This window comes from Lynx rufus, unplaced genomic scaffold, assembly GCF_022079265.1.
Source record: "Lynx rufus isolate CCGP_SWC_20201006 ecotype Redwood Valley unplaced genomic scaffold, mLynRuf1.p SCAF_3, whole genome shotgun sequence".
NCBI lineage: Eukaryota > Metazoa > Chordata > Mammalia > Carnivora > Felidae > Lynx > Lynx rufus.
Genome location: NW_025814845.1, coordinates 67,916,080 through 67,935,816, shown reverse-complemented (window position 1 = coordinate 67,935,816; position 19,737 = coordinate 67,916,080). Strand labels below are relative to the sequence as shown.

General features: G+C 35.8%; 1 protein-coding gene across 3 annotated transcripts in view; it reads left to right on the top strand.

Moving 5' to 3' along the window:
• Positions 1 to 4,012: 4,012 nt before the first annotated feature.
• The window catches only part of MAPK10 (mitogen-activated protein kinase 10), a 159,922-nt gene continuing 144,197 nt past the window's right edge, over positions 4,013 to 19,737 (top strand). For 2 of the 3 annotated variants that reach the window (XM_047091685.1, XM_047091684.1), the window contains exon 1: positions 4,013 to 4,078. In XM_047091685.1, the coding sequence (XP_046947641.1) occupies positions 4,013 to 4,078 (66 nt within the window). Of the gene's footprint in view, positions 4,079 to 10,641; positions 10,711 to 19,737 lie in introns of those variants that run through there. The other variant, XM_047091683.1, reaches the window with a different exon arrangement.

The following is a 19,737-nucleotide window of genomic DNA, read 5'->3' as shown; positions in this document are numbered from 1 at the left end:
GAAGAAAATGTGGAAGAATATCTTTGTGAACTTGGTGTGGATCACACCCTTGATAAACTCAAGGAAGATCCCTTGATAAACTCAAGGAAGCACTACTAATAAAAGAAAGACAAAGGAAATGCATTTCATAAAAATTAAATATTACTAAAAGACAGCATTTCTAAGTTCAATATGAAGCCACAAACTGAAAGAAAATATTTATAGTATGTATATATGACAGAAAACTTTCATCTGAAATAAAAGATTTCTATATTTTGTAAAAAATAAGAGATAATCTCCTCCCCCCCACCCATAATCCACCACCAAATGGGTAAACAAATTGAAAAAGCACTTCACAAAAGATTATAAATAAGTGGCCAATAAACAAATAAAAATAAGCTCAACATCATTAGTCATCAGGGGAATAAAAAATAAAACCATAACAAAATGTAATTAAATGTCCATTAGAATGATTAAAATTTAGAAAACTGATAAACCAAATGTTGGCAAAGATGTAAAACACCTGAATTTCGTACATTGCTGCAGGGGATTGATAATGTGTCTCTCAGTTTTTCATAAATAAAATATATTCCTAATCTCATGATCTAACAATTTTTTCTCTTGGTACTTTTCCTGAGAGAAATGAAAGCATATTTATACAAGAATACATGTGGGTAAGTATTCATAGGAGCATTATTAATAATATTAAAAATTAGAGACACCTCAAATGTCCTAAAGTAGATGGATAGCACACTGTGATGCATTAAACGCCATTATTGAATGAACCATTGCTAAAATTTATGCCAATATGGCTGAGTACTAAAAGCATATTGCTGGGCAAAAGAAGCCCAACAAAAGAGAGTGCATACTGTACGGTTGCATTTATGTGAGTTCAAAGACAAGAAAAACCAATTTATATTGAAAGAAGTTAGAACATTGTTTGCTTGGGGGGGCTAGGGTTTTCAGACTATTTTTTATCTTCGTTGGAATGTGAGTTACGTGGATATGTGCATTTGTCGAAACTCATCAACATAGATACTTAAGAACAGTTCATTTTGTTATGTGTAAATTATACCTGATTTAAAACTAAATTTAAAAATTTAAAAAATAGAGGTAATTGGCAAAAATGATATATAAATCTCCTTGAAATCTCATGGATACAATCAAATAATCTCACAGATTAAAATCTGAGGAGTAAATCATATTTTTTGTTGTTGCTTTGTTTTAGTTTTTGCTTTCTGAGTATATTTTAGTAGTTTTTTTTTTTAATGGGGGATTCACCTTCTTATATAACAGAAAGTCTAGAAGTAGAAAAGTTCCCGAATTTCTTAATTCAGTAGTTTAATGTTATCATCAAGCACAATTTCTTCTATCTTCCTTCTTTATACCCCTCAGCATTTCTCTTCAAGATCATTTCCCATTAATGGCTATTATGAGTGTTTTGATTCCAGGCATTTGTGCCTACACAGCAATGTCTAGCAAAAGAATGAAGGGCCACTAGGTCCTTGTGTCACTTGAATTTTTTCCTATTATAAAATATTTGACATATCAAATGGTATTTCATATATGTAAGGTTTAAAAAAATAATAGTGAAATAGGGACACTTCGGTGGCTCAGTCAGTTAACTGTCCAACTTTGGCTCAGGTCATGATCTCCCGGTTGGTGAGTTTGAGCCCTGCATCAGGCTTTCTGCTGCGAGTGCAGAGCATGCTTCAGATCCTCTGTCCCTGTCTCTCTCTGCCCCTCCCCCACTCTCACTTTCTCTCCCTCTCTCTCAAAAATAAACATAAAAAAATTTTATAAAAATATAATAAATAAAAAAATAATGATGAAACAAACATGCGTGACTCTACCACGTAGCTTGAAGAAGTAGACACAGATTCTTGTTGTTACTCACATTAATAGCAGTAGGTAGAATGTCAACATTCATGCCCGTTCCTCAGCACTCAATCACGTAGGGTGACTCAAAGATCGGGTGACTGTTGCATATAGAGTGGGTTACCTTTTGGAAGAGGAACTCCAAAGGAGTGTATTTACACTGGCAAAGGAAGCCATGTATTTATAATGGCAGTAAGCATGGCTTGTCCCAGAGAGACACCTTATCTTTATTATACTGGAGAGTAATCAAACCTGCCCTTTGTTCCAGAGGGAGATACTATCTCTCTCTTCCAAGACTGTTTGCTTTGTAATTATCCTTGAGAAGATAGTCTGGAATAAAGACAGCCAGTGCTTCTGTTTGGAAGATATGGAGAAGTGTGAAAGATCTGATAGAGTATTGTCTTTCAACAGGGGTGTGCTTCTACCCCACCTACATCCCCCATATTTATGATGCATGACCTATTGTCTCAGCATGATTTAATGCATAGTTTCTTCTTTCCCCAAATATTTGGGATGCAAACTTTAACATAATTAGGTTTCCATGTATGTATGTGTCTGTTTTTGGCTCTTTATTAATTTATAGGTCTAGTTCTGCATCAATCCCACATACATTTACTAACTACAACTGTGGACCCTCCTAACCTCCACAAACACCCATTTCGCTCTTCTTCAGGAATGTTTTATATGTTCTTGCCCTTTCATTCTTTCTTAAATTTAAAAAATCTACCAAGTTCCCACGTAAAATATTTTTTCTTACAATTCAGACCTTCCTTCTGGGATTGTTTTGCTAGTTCTAAAGTTTGTTTAAAAGTTCTCTATTAAGCTCCGTGCAGGTGTCTTCAATGTGACTTCCCACCATAGATAGATTCTAAGCTTTGTTTCTTGGATTCTACATGCTACTATCTAAAAATGAAAGTTCTCATCTTCAGACATCAGCAGATGACCTAGGGACAAGAGGCAACTTCAGCTCTTTTACTTCTCTGCATGAATTCTTTCACATTGTTTTCAGCCTCAGAATTAATTTCTTTTCTTTTCTTTTTTCTTTCCTTTCCTTTCCTTTCCTATTCGTTTCTTTCTTTCTTTCTTTCTTTCTTTCTTTCTTTCTTTCTTTCTTTCTTTCTTTTCCTTCTGGCACTTCAGTTATGCATTAAAAATATAATTTGTATATTTCATTTAATTTTTTAGGAGTTTTACACTGAGTGGTTTTTAGGATATCAAATCATTCATTTTTCCAGAAACAGAAGTCTTGTGTCAGTCGTGGTTTTAAAATTGTTTAACTCACAGAATTGTGTCTTGCACACAATATATTCAGTAAAGTGAGCTTAACTGAACTGAAAAAGATTTCAGTTGGATTTCTCTGATGCTGCTTCATCATACTCAATAAGACAGTGCTTAATTTGGCATTACCACCATTACATGATTTTATCCTGTCCTTAATACTTTGCAAAATTATAAAATATTTTAAATATATGGAAAATAATGTAATTGAAATCTTTGTACTTAACCAAGATTAAATTGATGTTAATATAGTGCCCATTTTTTTTCTTGGTTTTGGTTTTATGATTATATAACAAAGTAATGTGTATGATTTTGTATATTTTAAAATTTTATATTAATAATATAATGATCTTCATACCCTTTTGAAACTTGCCTTTTCCCCCACTCAACATCATGTTTGAAAAATTTATCTACACTGATACCTTAAGCTTGAATTCAGTTATTTCAAGTCCTATATATAATTCTATCAATTAGTGTTTATTTAAAAGTCCCTTTATTCTGCAATAAGCATGCTTATATATATGCTCTTGAGCATATGTTTGATATTTTTAAAGTTAGTTGCCTAGAACTGAAAGTACTCTATAATAAATTGTTCTAAACTTTAACTTATTAAGTATATCCAATTCTTTTTATCTAATCTTTATGATTGTGATGGTGTTGATCATTATAAAAATAAAACATCTTACCTTATTTTATTATTTAGTGTTTATGATTTGTGAAAAGTACCTAGTACTAGTCGGGATAAGGATTATGCTGAATATATGTTATGCATGACACCTTGTGTTTAATTCAAATTATATTAAAGTTTATGCTATTAAATAATGAAAAATTAGGTGATTTAGAAATTCATGCCCCCCCCCTTTTTCTATAGGTATTTATGAGCCTCCATTTATTGTACTACTGCAGTGAACCAACCTTGGATGTGAAAATTGCCTTTTGTCAGGTGTGTGTTCCTTACAGGTAAAACAAGGTACAGTATATTCCCTTGTATTTCCATTTTGCCATTTCAGCTTGCCTATGTTCTACACCAAGTTAGTATTGATATAGATTTTAAATGACTTGGGAATTAGAGGTGGGTAGTTAGATGTTTTTTCTTCCCAGTTTTCTTAAGTTAGAATAGAAATGAAGATAATTTTTTTTAATGATTGCAAATAATAGTGTTTAATCACTGTGTAATGTGATTTCTTATTAGATTTTATTTATACTTAATGTTAGTAATATGTCTTTCCTAATCCTTGAATGTGGCTTCAATCATCAAAATAGCTGAAGTCTGTGTTATCATTTCTCATCCTAAGGACTAATGAGCTCTATGTAGCAGTTCTCTGATACCCACATATAGTAACATGCAGGGGGTGCTCAGTTTGTTTTTTGATGCCCAGTGCTAACTGGTAGTTGGTAAAAGGGTAAACAATAATAATAGCAAATAAAGGTATATTTAACCTACAACGAACAATAATAAGAAGGTAGTGTAAATGGACCAGATAAAAGACTGCTTTCCTCTATTCACACACACTATTCTTAGGAAAGAAGCTACCTGGGAGTGCCTGGGTGGCTCAGTAGGTTAAGCATCCAACTTCAGCTCAGGTCATTATCTCATGGTTCGTGAGTTTGAGCACTGTGTCGGGCTCTGTACTGACAGCTCACAGCCTGGAGCTTGCTTCGGCTTCTGTGTCTCCCTCTCTCTCTGCTCCTCCCCTGCTCACGGTCTGTCTCTCTCTCTCAAAAATAAATAAATGTTAAAAAAAATTAAAAAAAAAAGAAGCTACCTGGGGTGCTTTTTCCTACTATAGGTATGTTTAGGGTAATCCTAAATTCAGCCTATTGTTATGGTATAATAGTGCTCCTTTTTACTCTCAGGACTGTTCTTTGGATAATAAATTATATAGTAACTTTATTCATGCCCCAAGCAAAAAGCAATTCAGTTTTTCTGTATGATTTTCATTGTATCTTCTCACTGAGCTACTGTAAACAGGCAGTGACATGCATCCATTGAAACAAGGTTTAAAAAATAACTACACCTTCTATTATTTTAGTACAGTTTTTTTCTGATTCTAGAAGTAATATGTGCTTATTACAGAAAATGTAAAAACGTATACAGGGAAACAAATATTCTCTCTCAGTGTAAGTAGAATTTCTATTGGAGAATAAAACGTGTTTGTTACATGCTACAAATAGGATTTACTGATCTGCCTCATCTCTCTGACCTCTGAATGTCATAGTACTGGAGACCTCAGGCCTTTAGATAACTTCCAGTCTCTAACAAGAACTCTGGATCTGGACAGCCTTGGTTAGAAACTCCAAATCTACCACTTATTAGCCATTTACTTGTGACCTTGGGCAAGTTACTTAATCTCTAGGTGCTGTAGTTTCTAAATTTGCAAAAAGAGGACAATCATAGTACCTACCTTCCAGGGTCATGAGAATTAAGTGAGTTAGTACTTGCTAGAACATGTGTTTGTTAAATGGCTAACTAAACTTCAAATAAATTTGCATTCATTCTTCTGGTGCTCCAATTGAGTCCCAGTGTTTTAAGTATTATCAGTATCTTGACTACTTCCACAATTATGTGGCCAACCCAAACCTCTCTCCAAAATCAGACTCAGGTCCAAGTGCCTGTCCTACATCTTCACTTACAGGCCTGTCAAACTCTGCAGACACTGAACCAAATTCCTGAACTTTCCTCCAAAATTGCTCTACTCTAATTCAGTAAATGCTAGATTCACCTTTCTCAGGGCCTTAGAACAAAATCTTTGAAATCATCTTTTGGGCAGCACTTCCCATTCAGTTTGTTAGCAAATACTGTTGGCTCTATATTTAAAATATATCTGAAATCTCACCACTTCCCAACATTCTGTCCATTACCACTTTGACCCAACTGTTATTTAAATTCTAGTTAGCTGACAGATAGTGTAATTAGTTTCAGGAATAGAATTTAATGATTCAACCTACTATGGCCTCTTGCCTGGATGATCACCAGAGCTTCCTCCTTTGCTCACCCCCACAATAGTGAACTCTCAAAACATCAGCAAAAGTCATATTTGAAAAGTATAAGTGAGATCATGCCTCTCCTTGGCTAAAACCAAAACAAAACAGAAAAACCTTTCAATGTCTTTCCATCTCACTTATGGTAAAAACCAAAATTCTTAAAATAAATACCCAAGCCTTTACCATGTAGTCACCTAGAGACCCCCTCCCAGAAATGCTCTTCCTTTAATGTCCACTTGGCTCACTCCTCCACCACCATCAGGACTTTGCTCAAATGTCATTTTTTAAGGGAACCTTTCCTGGTTCTCCTATTTAAAATTGCCCCTTCTTACCTAGTCTGCCTACCTGACTTCTCAGACTTCCTCTCCCCCTATAACACTTTTTGGTAGCTGGTATACCATATGTGTGACTAGTATGTTGTGTCTCTCTCTCCACTAAAATGCATTTTTCACAAGGGCAGGAATTTTTTCACTGGTGTGGTGGAGCAAGCTCACACAGGCTCACAATAGTTGATTGAGCACCTCTCTCCCCAACTCAAAGTTCAATGGTGTGAGGTCAGTAGATTGAAGTCTGTTACTATGGGAGTATGTACATTATGTAAATAAGCAATTACTACAAACAAGTCTCCTCCCTCCCTGTGGTTGTTGAATATTTACCCAGCATGCTGTTGAAATTTTGTCTCATTTGCACACTGATGTGCCAGAGTGCTAACCACAACATGTGGCATGGCGTGGGCTGTCACTGAATATTTGTGTAATGAATCAATGAATGATGTATATTTGGTTTAGGTAAGCAGTTGCAACTGTGACTGTGCATTGGTTGAAATGAGCAGGCCTGAACTTCTGGGTAGAATGTCTGGGCCCTACCACTGGCAGGCTATTTGACTGTGTGCTGTTTCCTTAGATTCCGAGAGCCTATTCATTAACGATGGCCATTAATACTTATAAAGTGAACCGCAAACAAACAAAAAACTAATTCATGTTTTATGTATCTCAAGGTTAAGTCTGAACTTCAAAGATGATCAATAAAAGAGATCTTAAAACTTAAGCTGTAGTTTTCAATCCAGAGTCTTTTTGTAGGTTAACTCTATTTTTCCAATCAGCTCCCGATCTTTGTGCACAGATGCAGAATGTCTCTTTCTAGTGAGAGTTCTTTTAAAGCAAAGGAATAAAGAGAAGTAAAGCATGAGCTTTATTAATGACTCTGATTTTTTTTTTTTTTTTGCTTTTGGTATTTTGCTTTCTTTTTTTAGCTTTTGGTATCTAGATACATGCATATTGTATAGATTTTAAAACATATAAAAATATTATAGTAAGCAGAATGTTGCTGGTTGTGACTCTGAACATTTTGTTTACTTTCCATGTAGAATTTTTATTTGATGTCTGTTTGTTTATTTATTTTTCTTTTCTGTAGCCCTGTGCCTGACTTACTACTCTAGCAATTTAGAGAAAAGAGTGTTTTCAGTTTTAGAGACAGTTATGCACAGGGATTTACTTTCAAACTGTGTTTTTGGAAGCTTCTTGTTTCCTGAGGCATTTCACAGGTTCCTGGTATGCTGTTGTGTTTAACCTGATCACCAGCAGGTTTAGGTTGTTTCCAACTTCTTGTCAGACAGACAATACACAAAGACCTTAAGTAATTTGTCAACAACTGGTCAAGTGTATTCAGAATCCAGGTCTCTTGAATCTTAATCTGTGGATTTTTATACTACGTAGTATTTCCAATTTTTTCATTTGTTATCAATAAGCAGTTACAGAAAATATAGAAAGTTAAATTGCTTAAGATTCTCTCTCTCTCTCTCTCTCTCTCTCTCTCCCCCTCTCCCCTGCTTGAGCTCTCTTTCTCTCTTTCTCAAAAACAAAGACAAAAACAGAAACAAAAACTTACTCTTGTAGCAACATTGTTGATCACTTCTGATTTATTATTTTTTAGTGCATCATGTTCCTCTCTTAATCTTTAGAAATTTGAGGATGTTAGCAAATACTTTATGGGCTATGTTCACTTCTTAGAACTTTTTATAAACCTGGAAATAAGTAAACCAGGGAACTTAAAAAGATGGGTATTCTAGAATGCCCATGGAATGGTTTAGTTTTAAGTGATATGTTCAGATTACAGTACCTAGGACATTAAAAAAATATCATTAAACCTGATGCCAGGGTTATAGTTTTAAAAAAATAGTTTTTTGCTTTAAAGCGTATTGAATTTGAAGTATCTTGATTTGCTCAACTTTATTTCATTTGATGGGTTATGGTGTTTCTGTTTCAAAGATGATGGAACTATGTGGTTAAAACTTTTACACTTCATTGGATGGCCATCTTAGATGGAAAGAAGTCTTTTATACCAGCATAGAGGAGTGGAGCAGCAAAGAAAAAGACATTTTGATGGGGCAAGGCAAAGGAAAACCTGTATAATCTTACAGGGAAACTGAAAACCATTTTTGGTGGTCTATGAAATAAATGGCATTGTTTGTATATTTTAGATTTTTGCGGAGATTGTCTGCCACCTCAAAACACCAAATTAGACACTGACTTCCTATAAATATGGTTTAAGGGAATCAGTAGATTGAGCATGGATATATTTGAAGTTCTTTGTATTTTGTAAATGAATGGCTATAATTTTGAGATATAAACTGATAAACCTTTCCTTTATTATTTTAGTTTTTCATGTAACAGGGAAAGAAAAAAATTATCTTAGTTTTTCTTTTCAAGGGATTTCTTGTCCTGTGTATTATTTGAGGAAGCCCAGCTCTGACTTTCTTCTATATCTGCTTTTATACATTGCGTTTAATTTTGCATTCATTGTCTAAAATCCCAATACAATAAAACCTTGGTTTGTGAGAATAATTCGTTCTGGAAACATGCTTATCATCAAAGCACTTATATATCAAAGTGAATTTCCCCATAAGAAATAAAGGAAACTCAGATGATTCATCCACAACCCAAAAATATTCATATAAAAATGATTACAATACTATAATATAATACAAAATAATAAAGAAAATTCAAAACATAAAGAAAAACAAGCAAATCAACCTGCACTTACCTTTGAAAACCTTCATGGCTGGTGTGAGGGAGACAAGAAAGAGGAGAGGTGGGTTATTGTGTAGGATGACTTTCACTATCACTAATGGAATCACTGCTAGCTATTGGCTCAATGGAATCTTTTTCTGCATGGGGGCTATTGTATACGCTTGGATGTTGACTACATTTACAGTATTAATAAGCTCTTGTCATACTCTATTTAATGTAACTCACAATAAGGCAGCAGAGGAAAGGGTCTATATCTGCAGGCAGTCTGACCTAGAGTGAAGCAACGCATTCCTAAGCTAACTCTTGTATGGAAAAACAAAGCACTGTCCATTGGTACTTTGAAGGGACAAAAAATACACTAGTGCTGGTTGTGGGCACCTTTCAGTGTTCTGAAAAATCACTGATTTCTGCCAAATACCATGGCTAACATCCGAGCATGGGAGATGGTCACCCACAAAACTGCAACGAGTGAGAGAGAGATAGAGAAGAGCCATTGGCTCAGTTGTGATCATGTGATATTTAGTGTCACATACTACTCATATTGCAAGACATTGCTCGTTTATCAAATTAAAATTTATTAGAAATGTTTCTCATCTTGCAGAACACTCGCAGAACAAGTTACTCGTAATCCAAGGTTTTACTATATGTATATGCTTTCATGCATGGGCTGTCCATGGGTAAATTACTAAAGACATAGCAAACATTCTTGTGAAAACATGGTATATCTTGAATCATGAAATAAATCACTGAGATATATATACTATCAGGATAATAGCTAGCATAGCTATTTTTATGAGTGAATGTTTCGTCATGTTTGAAAGTACTTTTTTTCCATATGTTCACATGTGACAATGGCTGCAGAAAATTTCAAAAGAGAAAATTTAATGTTATTTATGTCTTATACCTTGGGAAGATTTTTTTTCCTAATGACTTATTAAATAATTATTTGAGTTAATGAATAGATTTAGTTATGCTACAAAGATTAAGAAAAAAGTGTAAAGGTCTTAAGATCTGTTTCTATAATGGTGAACTTTCTGTATTGGTTGATTGCGGGTATGTGTTTGGTTTGCTTGAAGCACGAAAAGGTCAAACTTGACTTCTTGTTGAATGATCCTAAACATGAATGTAAATATAGCTTTGTACTATACGTTTAATTATGGTTAAGGTATTAATCAGATTAAATGAAGTTATTGCCTACATCTTTAAAAATAGCTGTGCTATAAAATATCCCAGAATTACCTGTGGTTTTCAGTGTATGGTAAATCATGCTCTGTAAGGAAAGCATCAATATGTGCATTCTATTTTGATCTGCATAGTGTTCTTTAGTAATCAATGCATTCATTATGCTCTATTTTAATTCCATGTGAGAATTTGGAAAATACATTAAGTGATAATTTTGCTTTTCTGTACAGGTATTATTTGAAGTTGGGGTGCATGATATACAAAAGCTGAATTTTTCAGTAGGTTAAGAAGAATAATGTTAATTTAGATCATGAGTTCCAAAACCAGTTCCAATCTGGAATGTGTCATTCAACTCTTCTTTTGTTCATCTTCTCTAAAGGTGAATATTTATTTGGTTATATACTCTATACATCTCTAACTGATTCCTAAAAATGTTAAGGCAGTTACAAAAGTGCATATCCAAAAGATGAAAACCTAGACTTTGGAGAACATGGAACTACTAAACTTAAGTACTAATTAGATCTTTTTATAATTGTGCAATGAAAGAATCTTAATAATATTATGATTTGGATTTAAGAATAATGTTCTTTATTGTGTAAATGAAAACAGGGTTCCAGTGTCCATATTTTTAAATGTAGCATTTGATAAACTCTAATTTCCCCTTCTAAAAAACATATGAGACAACTCTTTGTAAACATTTTGATTCCTAAATGACTTTTTACTTTTCTTTTGAGGAAACATAACCTCTTACTCCTACCCTAAGAGTTTCTTTAAAAATTAACTATTATTTAATAAGGTGGAAAATTTTTCCTGTCTTGACTATATAATACCACTTATTACTGGCTATTTTATACTTCTTTTTTTATTGTAGACAAATTGAGAACGTGTAAATAAAAAATGTAGAATTCAGTGTGATTAGTTTAATAGGCTAAATCATTGTGGTAATGAAGCCAGCATTCCAAGTTTGATCCTTTAAGAGAGAATTTAATATTAAGCTCTTTGATTGCAGGAACTTTATATTCTCTGTGCCTAGAACATTGCTTGACAATTGTAAGACCAAAGTAAGTATTTGTTGAATGAAAAACATACTGGAGTAATAGATAGACCTCAAGTCTCAGTGACTTATCAGAGCAAAAGTTTATTTCTTCTTATACAAAGTCTAGTACAGGTTAACAAGGGTTCTTCTCTATCTGGTGACTCAAGAATTTAGGTTCTTACTATCTTGTGATGTGCCAGCTAAGACACCATAGTATGGAAAGAGATGGATTGTGGTGGCACATCCCCTAAATGCCCCTGAATTTAGCTAACACCTGCCATTTCTACTTGTAATCCATTGGCCAGAAATCATCACATGGCCCCAACAGTACTGAAGGGGAAGGCTGGGGAATGTAGTAGAGGATGTGAATATTCATGGAACACTGTTTTTGCCACAGATGAAAACACAGAAAAATATTTTATTACCTAACCATTCTGAACCCTGTTGGTTATTTATTGACTATATAGCAATAGTATAGTGTCTTGGGATGGCACTACAGTTCAAGCCAACTTTTTGTTAAAAACATTCTAAAATTGCTATTTAGCTACGTGCTTTTAAATGTTATCTTCTCAATAATAATAATTGTACTAGTATAATTATTATTATCAATAATAATAATTATACTAGTAGTAGTAAACTTTGTTGATGGTTTTTTAAGTAAGCTTATACCATACTAAGAGCTTTACATAGATGATCTCATTTAACCTTCTCACTAATGAAAAGAGTAGCATATCGCTGTTATTCCATAAATAAGTATACTGAGTATAAGATTGTAAAAAGCTTGACTGAGAACTGACAGTCATGATTCTTAGAGAAAAGCTGGATTTTTACCCTTTGCTAAAGTTCTCAGTCTAGGATTTCTCAATGGCAAAATCAGAATATTAAGTCTTACATGAAATGATTTATTATACACCTAGCACCGTGTCTTGTCCTAATACTAGCTTGGTGATTAGCAGGCATTCAAGCAGTATTACTTTTCTGCCCTCATATATAAATGACAAGGGGCAGAAGCCATTCCCACTTTATTATTGATTACTGCAATGTGCTTTTTCACGTCATTGAAAATAATGGTTAAACATAATTTAAGTCTTAAAGTTTTACTGCATTATTGATTTGTTATAAGCCATTGATTCCACAGAGTATCCATCTCTGGGAAACCAATATAAAAGTCATATACCTTTCAGGCTGTAATCCTCCTCAGAGAGTAATACTTTAAGAAACAGAGTGGAGAAAATATGCTCTTGACAAAACAGAATCTAATCCTAAATATCATTAAGTATTGTTGTCTCAAATCTCCCTTTTTAAAACTCATATGTAAATTATTTGATTCAGATTTAAAATGGGTTGAACCCATATTATGGTATTCTGCATAATATTCATGGTCATTCTGCATGGAATAACTCATTCTGCATGGAATAGCTGCATGAAATAACTGGTCATTATATGAGAATGAATAGCTCAACATCATTTATACCAAAAGCACAATCACCACTTTTGGCAGATACTTTTCTGTATCCAAATGACAATACTAAAATAATATCTAACAGATTAACCAGTTAATTTTCTGTAGGTTCATTTTGTAGCTAATTTATCTTGGCTATCCATAGCATGGATATGGTATATCCATAGCATCTTCAATAGTGCCTGGCATACAGTAAGTGATCAATATATATTTAACAAGCAAATAGAATCAGACCCTTTACATTTCTAGGCAGTTCTGAAAATCCACCTTTCCCTCATCAACACTGTCTACTTCAATCTTGAATTATGTAATGTTCATCTAAGTTCAAACTCCAGGCTAAGACAATAGATAAATACAAGAGAAGGGCATGTTATTCATTCATTTCTCTTGATCTTCTAAGCTCTATTCCCATAGCTCACCTTATCATAAGAAAACCATATCCTTGTTCTAAATTATTCTAACTGAACTAGTGAATGGTTTAGCAAAAAAACCAAAAACCAAACAAACAAAAAAAACACATGTTTTAGAGTTGAATAAACTTCAATTTATATTAATTGACACGACTAATTAATGGTTCTAAGACCATTAATTCAACCAATGTTCAACCAATTAACAGTTCTGTACGCCACTTTCCTCGCCTGTAGTTAGTGTTAAATACAGTATTTAACAGAATACATACAGAGTTCACCTTTAGCAAGTAAGCAATTAATACTGCTTTACCTTTCTTTCTCCCCTTGAATTATTGAGAGCTGATGTCATGTAAATCATATGAAAAATATTTTTATGCTTTTGATTAAAAATATATCTACTATTTGATGTTTGATTCCGGGTTATTACATAAAGAACTATTGAATATTCTTCCTGAGTTAAGTACTAGAGAGATTTTATCTTTCCTATGAAGTGGTCTGGTATGATATATTCTGTGAGATTAATGAATCAAAACTTGCCACTTAATTGTGTTTTGTTGTTGGTTGTCATTATGTTTTTCTTTTGGCTTAGTGGAAGAATGACACTAAGTTTTGTGCTCAAAGCAATAGATAGTCATAACTTAAGCCTTCTGGTAAAACTGTCATCTCCCAGCCTGCTTTATTTGAGGTCTGTTCCTAAAACTGGATTTAATGATTTTATTGTTCCCATATCCTTTACGGTGTTCTACACAAATCCTTTTTGGAACCACACAGAATATAAATAATAAATGAATGAAAGAATAAAATGACTTGCTCAAGTTTTCACAGGTGTTAAGTGCAGAACTAATCCAGGCTTGGTGTTATTTTCAGCTGTACCATTCAAGAGAAACTAAGGAAGCTCAACCTCTACATATTTTTAAACCTTAATGTCTCCTGCTCAGGTAATGACTAGCAGTAACATAGGACAGTCATACACAAATGAAAATGGAGAGGGAATACTTGTGGCATATAGGTTATTAAATTTGAGAAGAATGCAGTCAAAGCTTTGGATACCTGCAGGATAAGATCAGTAATGTAGGACATTTTTCTTTGCAAAACTCCATAGCTATAGGCTAGCAACTAACTGATAATACAGACTCATTCCACAAAGCCCTTTCTTACAGGTCTGCATAAAGTGCAGGCTTTTCACAGAACAGATTATATTCAGATTTCCTCTCTGCCTACCAGACTGCCAGTGGCAATAATATCTTCTTTTAATTTAGCTTTAAAATTTTTTCACAGATGGGGTATAGGGAGGAAATGGGTTTGCTTTGAATTTTTGCAGAAAAAATTTCTCCTATATCCACATAGAAACATTGATTCATTTAAACATGAGGGGCACCTGGGTGGCTTAGTCGGTTGAGCGTCCGACTTTGGCTCAGGTCATGATCTGGCAGTCTGTGAGTTCAAGCCCCGCGTTGGGCTCTGTGCTGACAGCCCAGAGCCTGGAGCCTGCTTCGGATTCTGTGTCTCCCTCTCTCTCTGCCCCTCCCCTGCTCATGCTCTGTCTCTCTCTCTGTCAAAAATAAATAAACATTAAAAGAAATTTAAACATGATATTAATATTCAGTGGAGGAATGAGTTATTTAAAAAAATAATGTGAATGAATAATAGAATAGACTGTTCTAAACCTATAATTATTTTGAACCGTATTGATTTTCATAAGTTACCACTGTGGTGATTTATAATTTTTAAATACAATATTACTTATTTATAATTAACTAATTTCTTCTCTGGAAAGACTTTCCATTTTGATGAGCATTTATGAATACCTTTGTGTTTTAATATAAATTCAATATAAACAGATTATGGAATGTTTATTTTTATGAGCTAATTGAGAGAGCATCAGTTGGATACTATATTATACCTATGAAACACATCCCTGGGAATATGATGTCTGGGCCTACTAATGAGGTGATGATTCCAAGGAGAGTCACCATGACATTTTTAATTCCATGTCTTTTGTTTACTTGGTTTGACATGCATTGCTTCCTGTTTTTACTTCTCCAACTAGCCCTCTTTAAATGGTGACCTCTTACGTCTCTTATATTTACTATTCTCTTAAATACTGATTCTTCACACAATCCTAAAATTTGTATGGAACCACAAAAGACCCTGAATAGCTAAAGTAATATTGAAGAAGAAAACCAAAGCATCACAATTCCAGACTTTAGCTTCTACTGCAAAGCTGTCATCATCAAGACAGTATGGTATTGGCACAAAATCAGACACATAGACCAATGGAATAGAATAGAGTACCCAGAATTAGACTGACAAATGTATGGCTAACTAATCTTTGACAAAGCAGGAAAGAACATCCAATGGAAAAAAGACATTCTCTTTAGCAAATGGTGCCGGGAGAACTGGACAGCAACATGCTGAAGAATGAAACTAGACCACTTTCTTACACCATTCACAAAAATAAACTCAAAATGGATAAAGGACCTGAATGTGAGACAGGGAACCATCAAAACCCTAGAGGAGAAAGCAGGCAACAACCCCTTTGACCTCAGCCACAGCAATTTCTTACTCGATGCATCTCCGAAGGCAAGGGAATTGAAAGCAGAAATGAACTATTGGGACCTCATGAAGATAAAAACTTCTGCACTGCAAAGGAAACAATCAACAAAACCAAAAGGCAACTGACAGAATGGGAAAAGATATTTGCAAATGACATATTGGATACAGGGCTAGTATCCAAAATCTATAAAGAACTTATAAAGTCAACACCCAAAAAACAAATAATCCAGTGAAGAAATGGGCAGAAGACATGAATAGACACTTTTCTGAAGAAGACATCCAGATGGCCAACAGACACATGAAATGATGCTCAGCGTCACTCATCATCAGGGAAATTCAAATCCAAGCCACACTGAGAGACCACCTCACACCAGAGTGGCTCAAATAAAAAAAATCAGGAAACTACAGATGCTGTTGAGGATGTGGGGACCCACATCCTCTTGAACCCTCTTGAACTGGGAACCCTCTTGAACTGTTGGTGGGAATGGGAACCCTCTTGAACTGTTGGTGGGAATGCAAACTGGTGCAGCTGCTCTGGAGCACAGTGGGGAGGTTCCTCAAAAAATTAAAAATAGATCTACCCTGTGATCCAGCAATAGCACTACTAGGAATTTCGCTACAGGAATACAGGAGTGTTAATGCATAGGGGCACATGTACCCCAATGTTTATAGCAGTGCTTTTATCAATAGCTAAATTATGGAAACAGCCTAAGTATCCATCAACTGATGAATGCATAAAGAATATGTGGTTTATATATACAATGGAATACAACTTGGCAAAGAGAAGAATGAAATCCTTCCATTTGCAGCAACATGGATGGAACTGGAAGGTATTATGCTGAGTGAAATAAGTCAGTCAGAAAAGGACAGATATTCTATGTTTTCACTTCATATGTGGATCTTGAGAAACTTAAACAGAAGACCACGGAGGAGGGGAAGAGGAAAAAATAGTTACAAACAGAGAGGGAGGGAGGCAAACCATAGGGACTCTTTTTTTTTTTTAATTTTTTTTTCAACGTTTATTTATTTTTGGGACAGAGAGAGACAGAGCATGAACGGGCGAGGGGCAGAGAGAGAGGGAGACACAGAATCGGAAACAGGCTCCAGGCTCTGAGCCATCAGCCCAGAGCCTGACGCGGGGCTCAAACTCACGGACCGCGAGATTGTGACCTGGCTGAAGTCGGACGCTCAACCGACTGCGCCACCCAGGCGCCCCACCATAAGAGACTCTTAAATCCAGAGAATAAACTGAGGGTGGATGGGGGATGGGTGGGGGGAGGGGAACATGGGTGATGGGCATTGAGGAGGGCATTTGTTGGGATGAGCACTGGGTGTTATATGTAAGCCAATTTGACAATAAATTGTATTAAAGAAAATAAAATAAAATAGTGGTTCTTTAAGTGAGGAATTTGTTAAAAATACAGACTGTTAGCCTTACCCCAGTTCTACTGAATCAGAAACTTTCAGTGAGACTCAGCAATCCATCTCTTACAAGTCCCTTAAGTAGTTCTGATCCATTTTGAAACTTCAGAATCGTTATTGGCTGGTCATGCCCTCCCAGTGTGAAATTTTGGTTCTTCCCTTCCTGGATTCAACTTATCAGCTCCCAGTGACCTGAACTGGGAAAATTTTTTTTAGCATTGATAATTTTTTATAGTACACTTAATGGCATACTTTCATAGGAACATTTTAAAGAGAAAGTTTATATTTGAACTTTATAATCATGAAAAAACTGCATGGAAATTGAGGATAAAATATACTGTATTAAATATGTTCTGAGCTTTTTGAGTTTCAATTTGGATTTGTAAACTTGGGGCACAGATGAAATCTGGCAGAAGCTTTTCAACACAACATATTTGCCATCAAAATTTTGGTTACAACATCAATCCAAGAAAATTTCCAGTGTCGTTATCTCTCTGTCTTATTGTTTAATAATTAAAATAGCTTTTCCCAATTATTTGAGGTACTTTCAAGGATGTGTTTTCTAACTTTTAGATTTTATATGAAGTTTAATTCAAAGTTAGGTATAAAGAGAATACTTGAAAGTAAATTGTGTGTGTGTGTGTGTGTGTGTGTGTGTGTGAATTCACAAACTTTGTAATGATAATTTTTGAAGATGGCAGCGTAGGAGGACACTGGGCTCACCTTGTCCTGATGATCGCTTAGATTCCACCCACATCTACCTAAATGACCCAGAAAACCACCAGAAGACTAGCAGAATGGACTCTCCGGAGCCAAGCGTAGACAAGAGGCCCATAGAAGAGGCTGAGGGTAGACAAGAGGGTGGAGAAGCAGTGTGTGCTACATGGACTGGTGGGAGGGAGCTGGGGTGGTGGAGGGGCAGCCTGCTGGGAAAGGCAGGGCCCCTGAAGTCTGGCTTGCAAAAGCAGAGGGGCTGGACTCCGTGAGTTCTGACAGCCAGCGGGACTTAACATCTGGAATGTTAAAGGTCAACAGCTCTGCTCTCATAGAGCGGGGAGGGAGAGAGGACGCCAGGAGGGAGAGTTGTTCAGCCCTGGAAGGACAAAGCTCAGTGGGGGAACAAAGGCACTGGCAAGCACCATTTCCCTCTCCCATCCACCAGCCAAAATTCCAAGAGGAACCAGTTCCTGTCACCGAACTTGCTTGTACCTTGCAAACGCCCAATTCTGTGCTTCTGTGGATCCATCCCTCCAATGGACCTGCCTCCCTCCTGGTGCTGCAGGGCCCCTCCCACAGGGGACCACCAATGGTAAATCGAGCTAAGCCTGCCCCTCCCTCCCCTGTGCACCTTGGGGATCCACCCCTTCTAATATGCCCTTGGCCAGATCCCATCGAAGGAGCACCACAATCCTGGAAGTGTCCAAGCTGCCCAGACAGGGGCCACACCACTCCACAGTGAGTCCTGCCCCTGGGAGAGGGGAAGATAAGGTAAACACCAGTCTGACTGTGGCCCCAGCGGTGGGCTGGGGGCAGACATCAGGTCTGACTGCGGCCCTGCCCACCAACACAAGTTTCTCCAGACAGCACAGGGGAAGTTCCCTGCAGTTTAGCTACCACAGGGACTACCCAAAATGGTGAAATGGAAGAATTCTCCTCAAAAGAAACTCCAGGAAGTAGAGACAGTTAACAAATTGATCAAAACCGATTTAAGCAATATAACAGAATAAGAATTTAGAATAATTGTCATAAAATTAATTGCTGGGCTTGAAAAAAGCATAGAGGACAGCAGAGAATCTATTGCTACAGAGATCAAGGGACTAGAAAAGTGGTCATGAGGAACTAAAAAATGCTATAAATGAGGTGTAAAATAAAATGGAGGTGGCCATAGCACAGATTGAAGAGGCAGAGGAGACAATAGGTGAATTAGAAGATAAAATTATGGAACAAGAAGAAGCTGAGAAGAAGAGAGATAAAAAATCCAGGAGTATGAGGGGAGAATTAGAGAACTAAGTGATGCAATCAAATGGAAAAATATGCATATCATAAGAATTCCAGAAGAAGAAGAGAGAGAGAAAGGGGCTGAAGGCTGAAGGTGTACTTGAACAAATCATAGTTGAGAACTTCCCTGATCTGGAGAAGGAAAAAGGCATTGAAACCCAAGAGGCACAGAGAACTCCCTTCAGACGTAACTTGAATCCATCTTCAGCACATCATATAATAGTGAAACTGGCAAAATACAAGGATAAAGAGAAAATTCTGAAAGCAGATAGGGATAAACATGCTCTAACATATAAAGGGAGACCGATAAGACTAGTGACAGATCTATCTACCAAAACTTGGAAGGCCAGAAAAGAATGGCAGGAAATCTTCAATGTGATGAACAGAAAAAAAAATATGCAGCCGAGAATCCTTTATCCAGCAAGTCTGTCATTCAGAATAGAAGGAAAGATAAAGGTTTTCCCAAACAAACAAAAACTAAAGGAATTCATCACCACTACACCAGCCCTACAACCTGTGAGT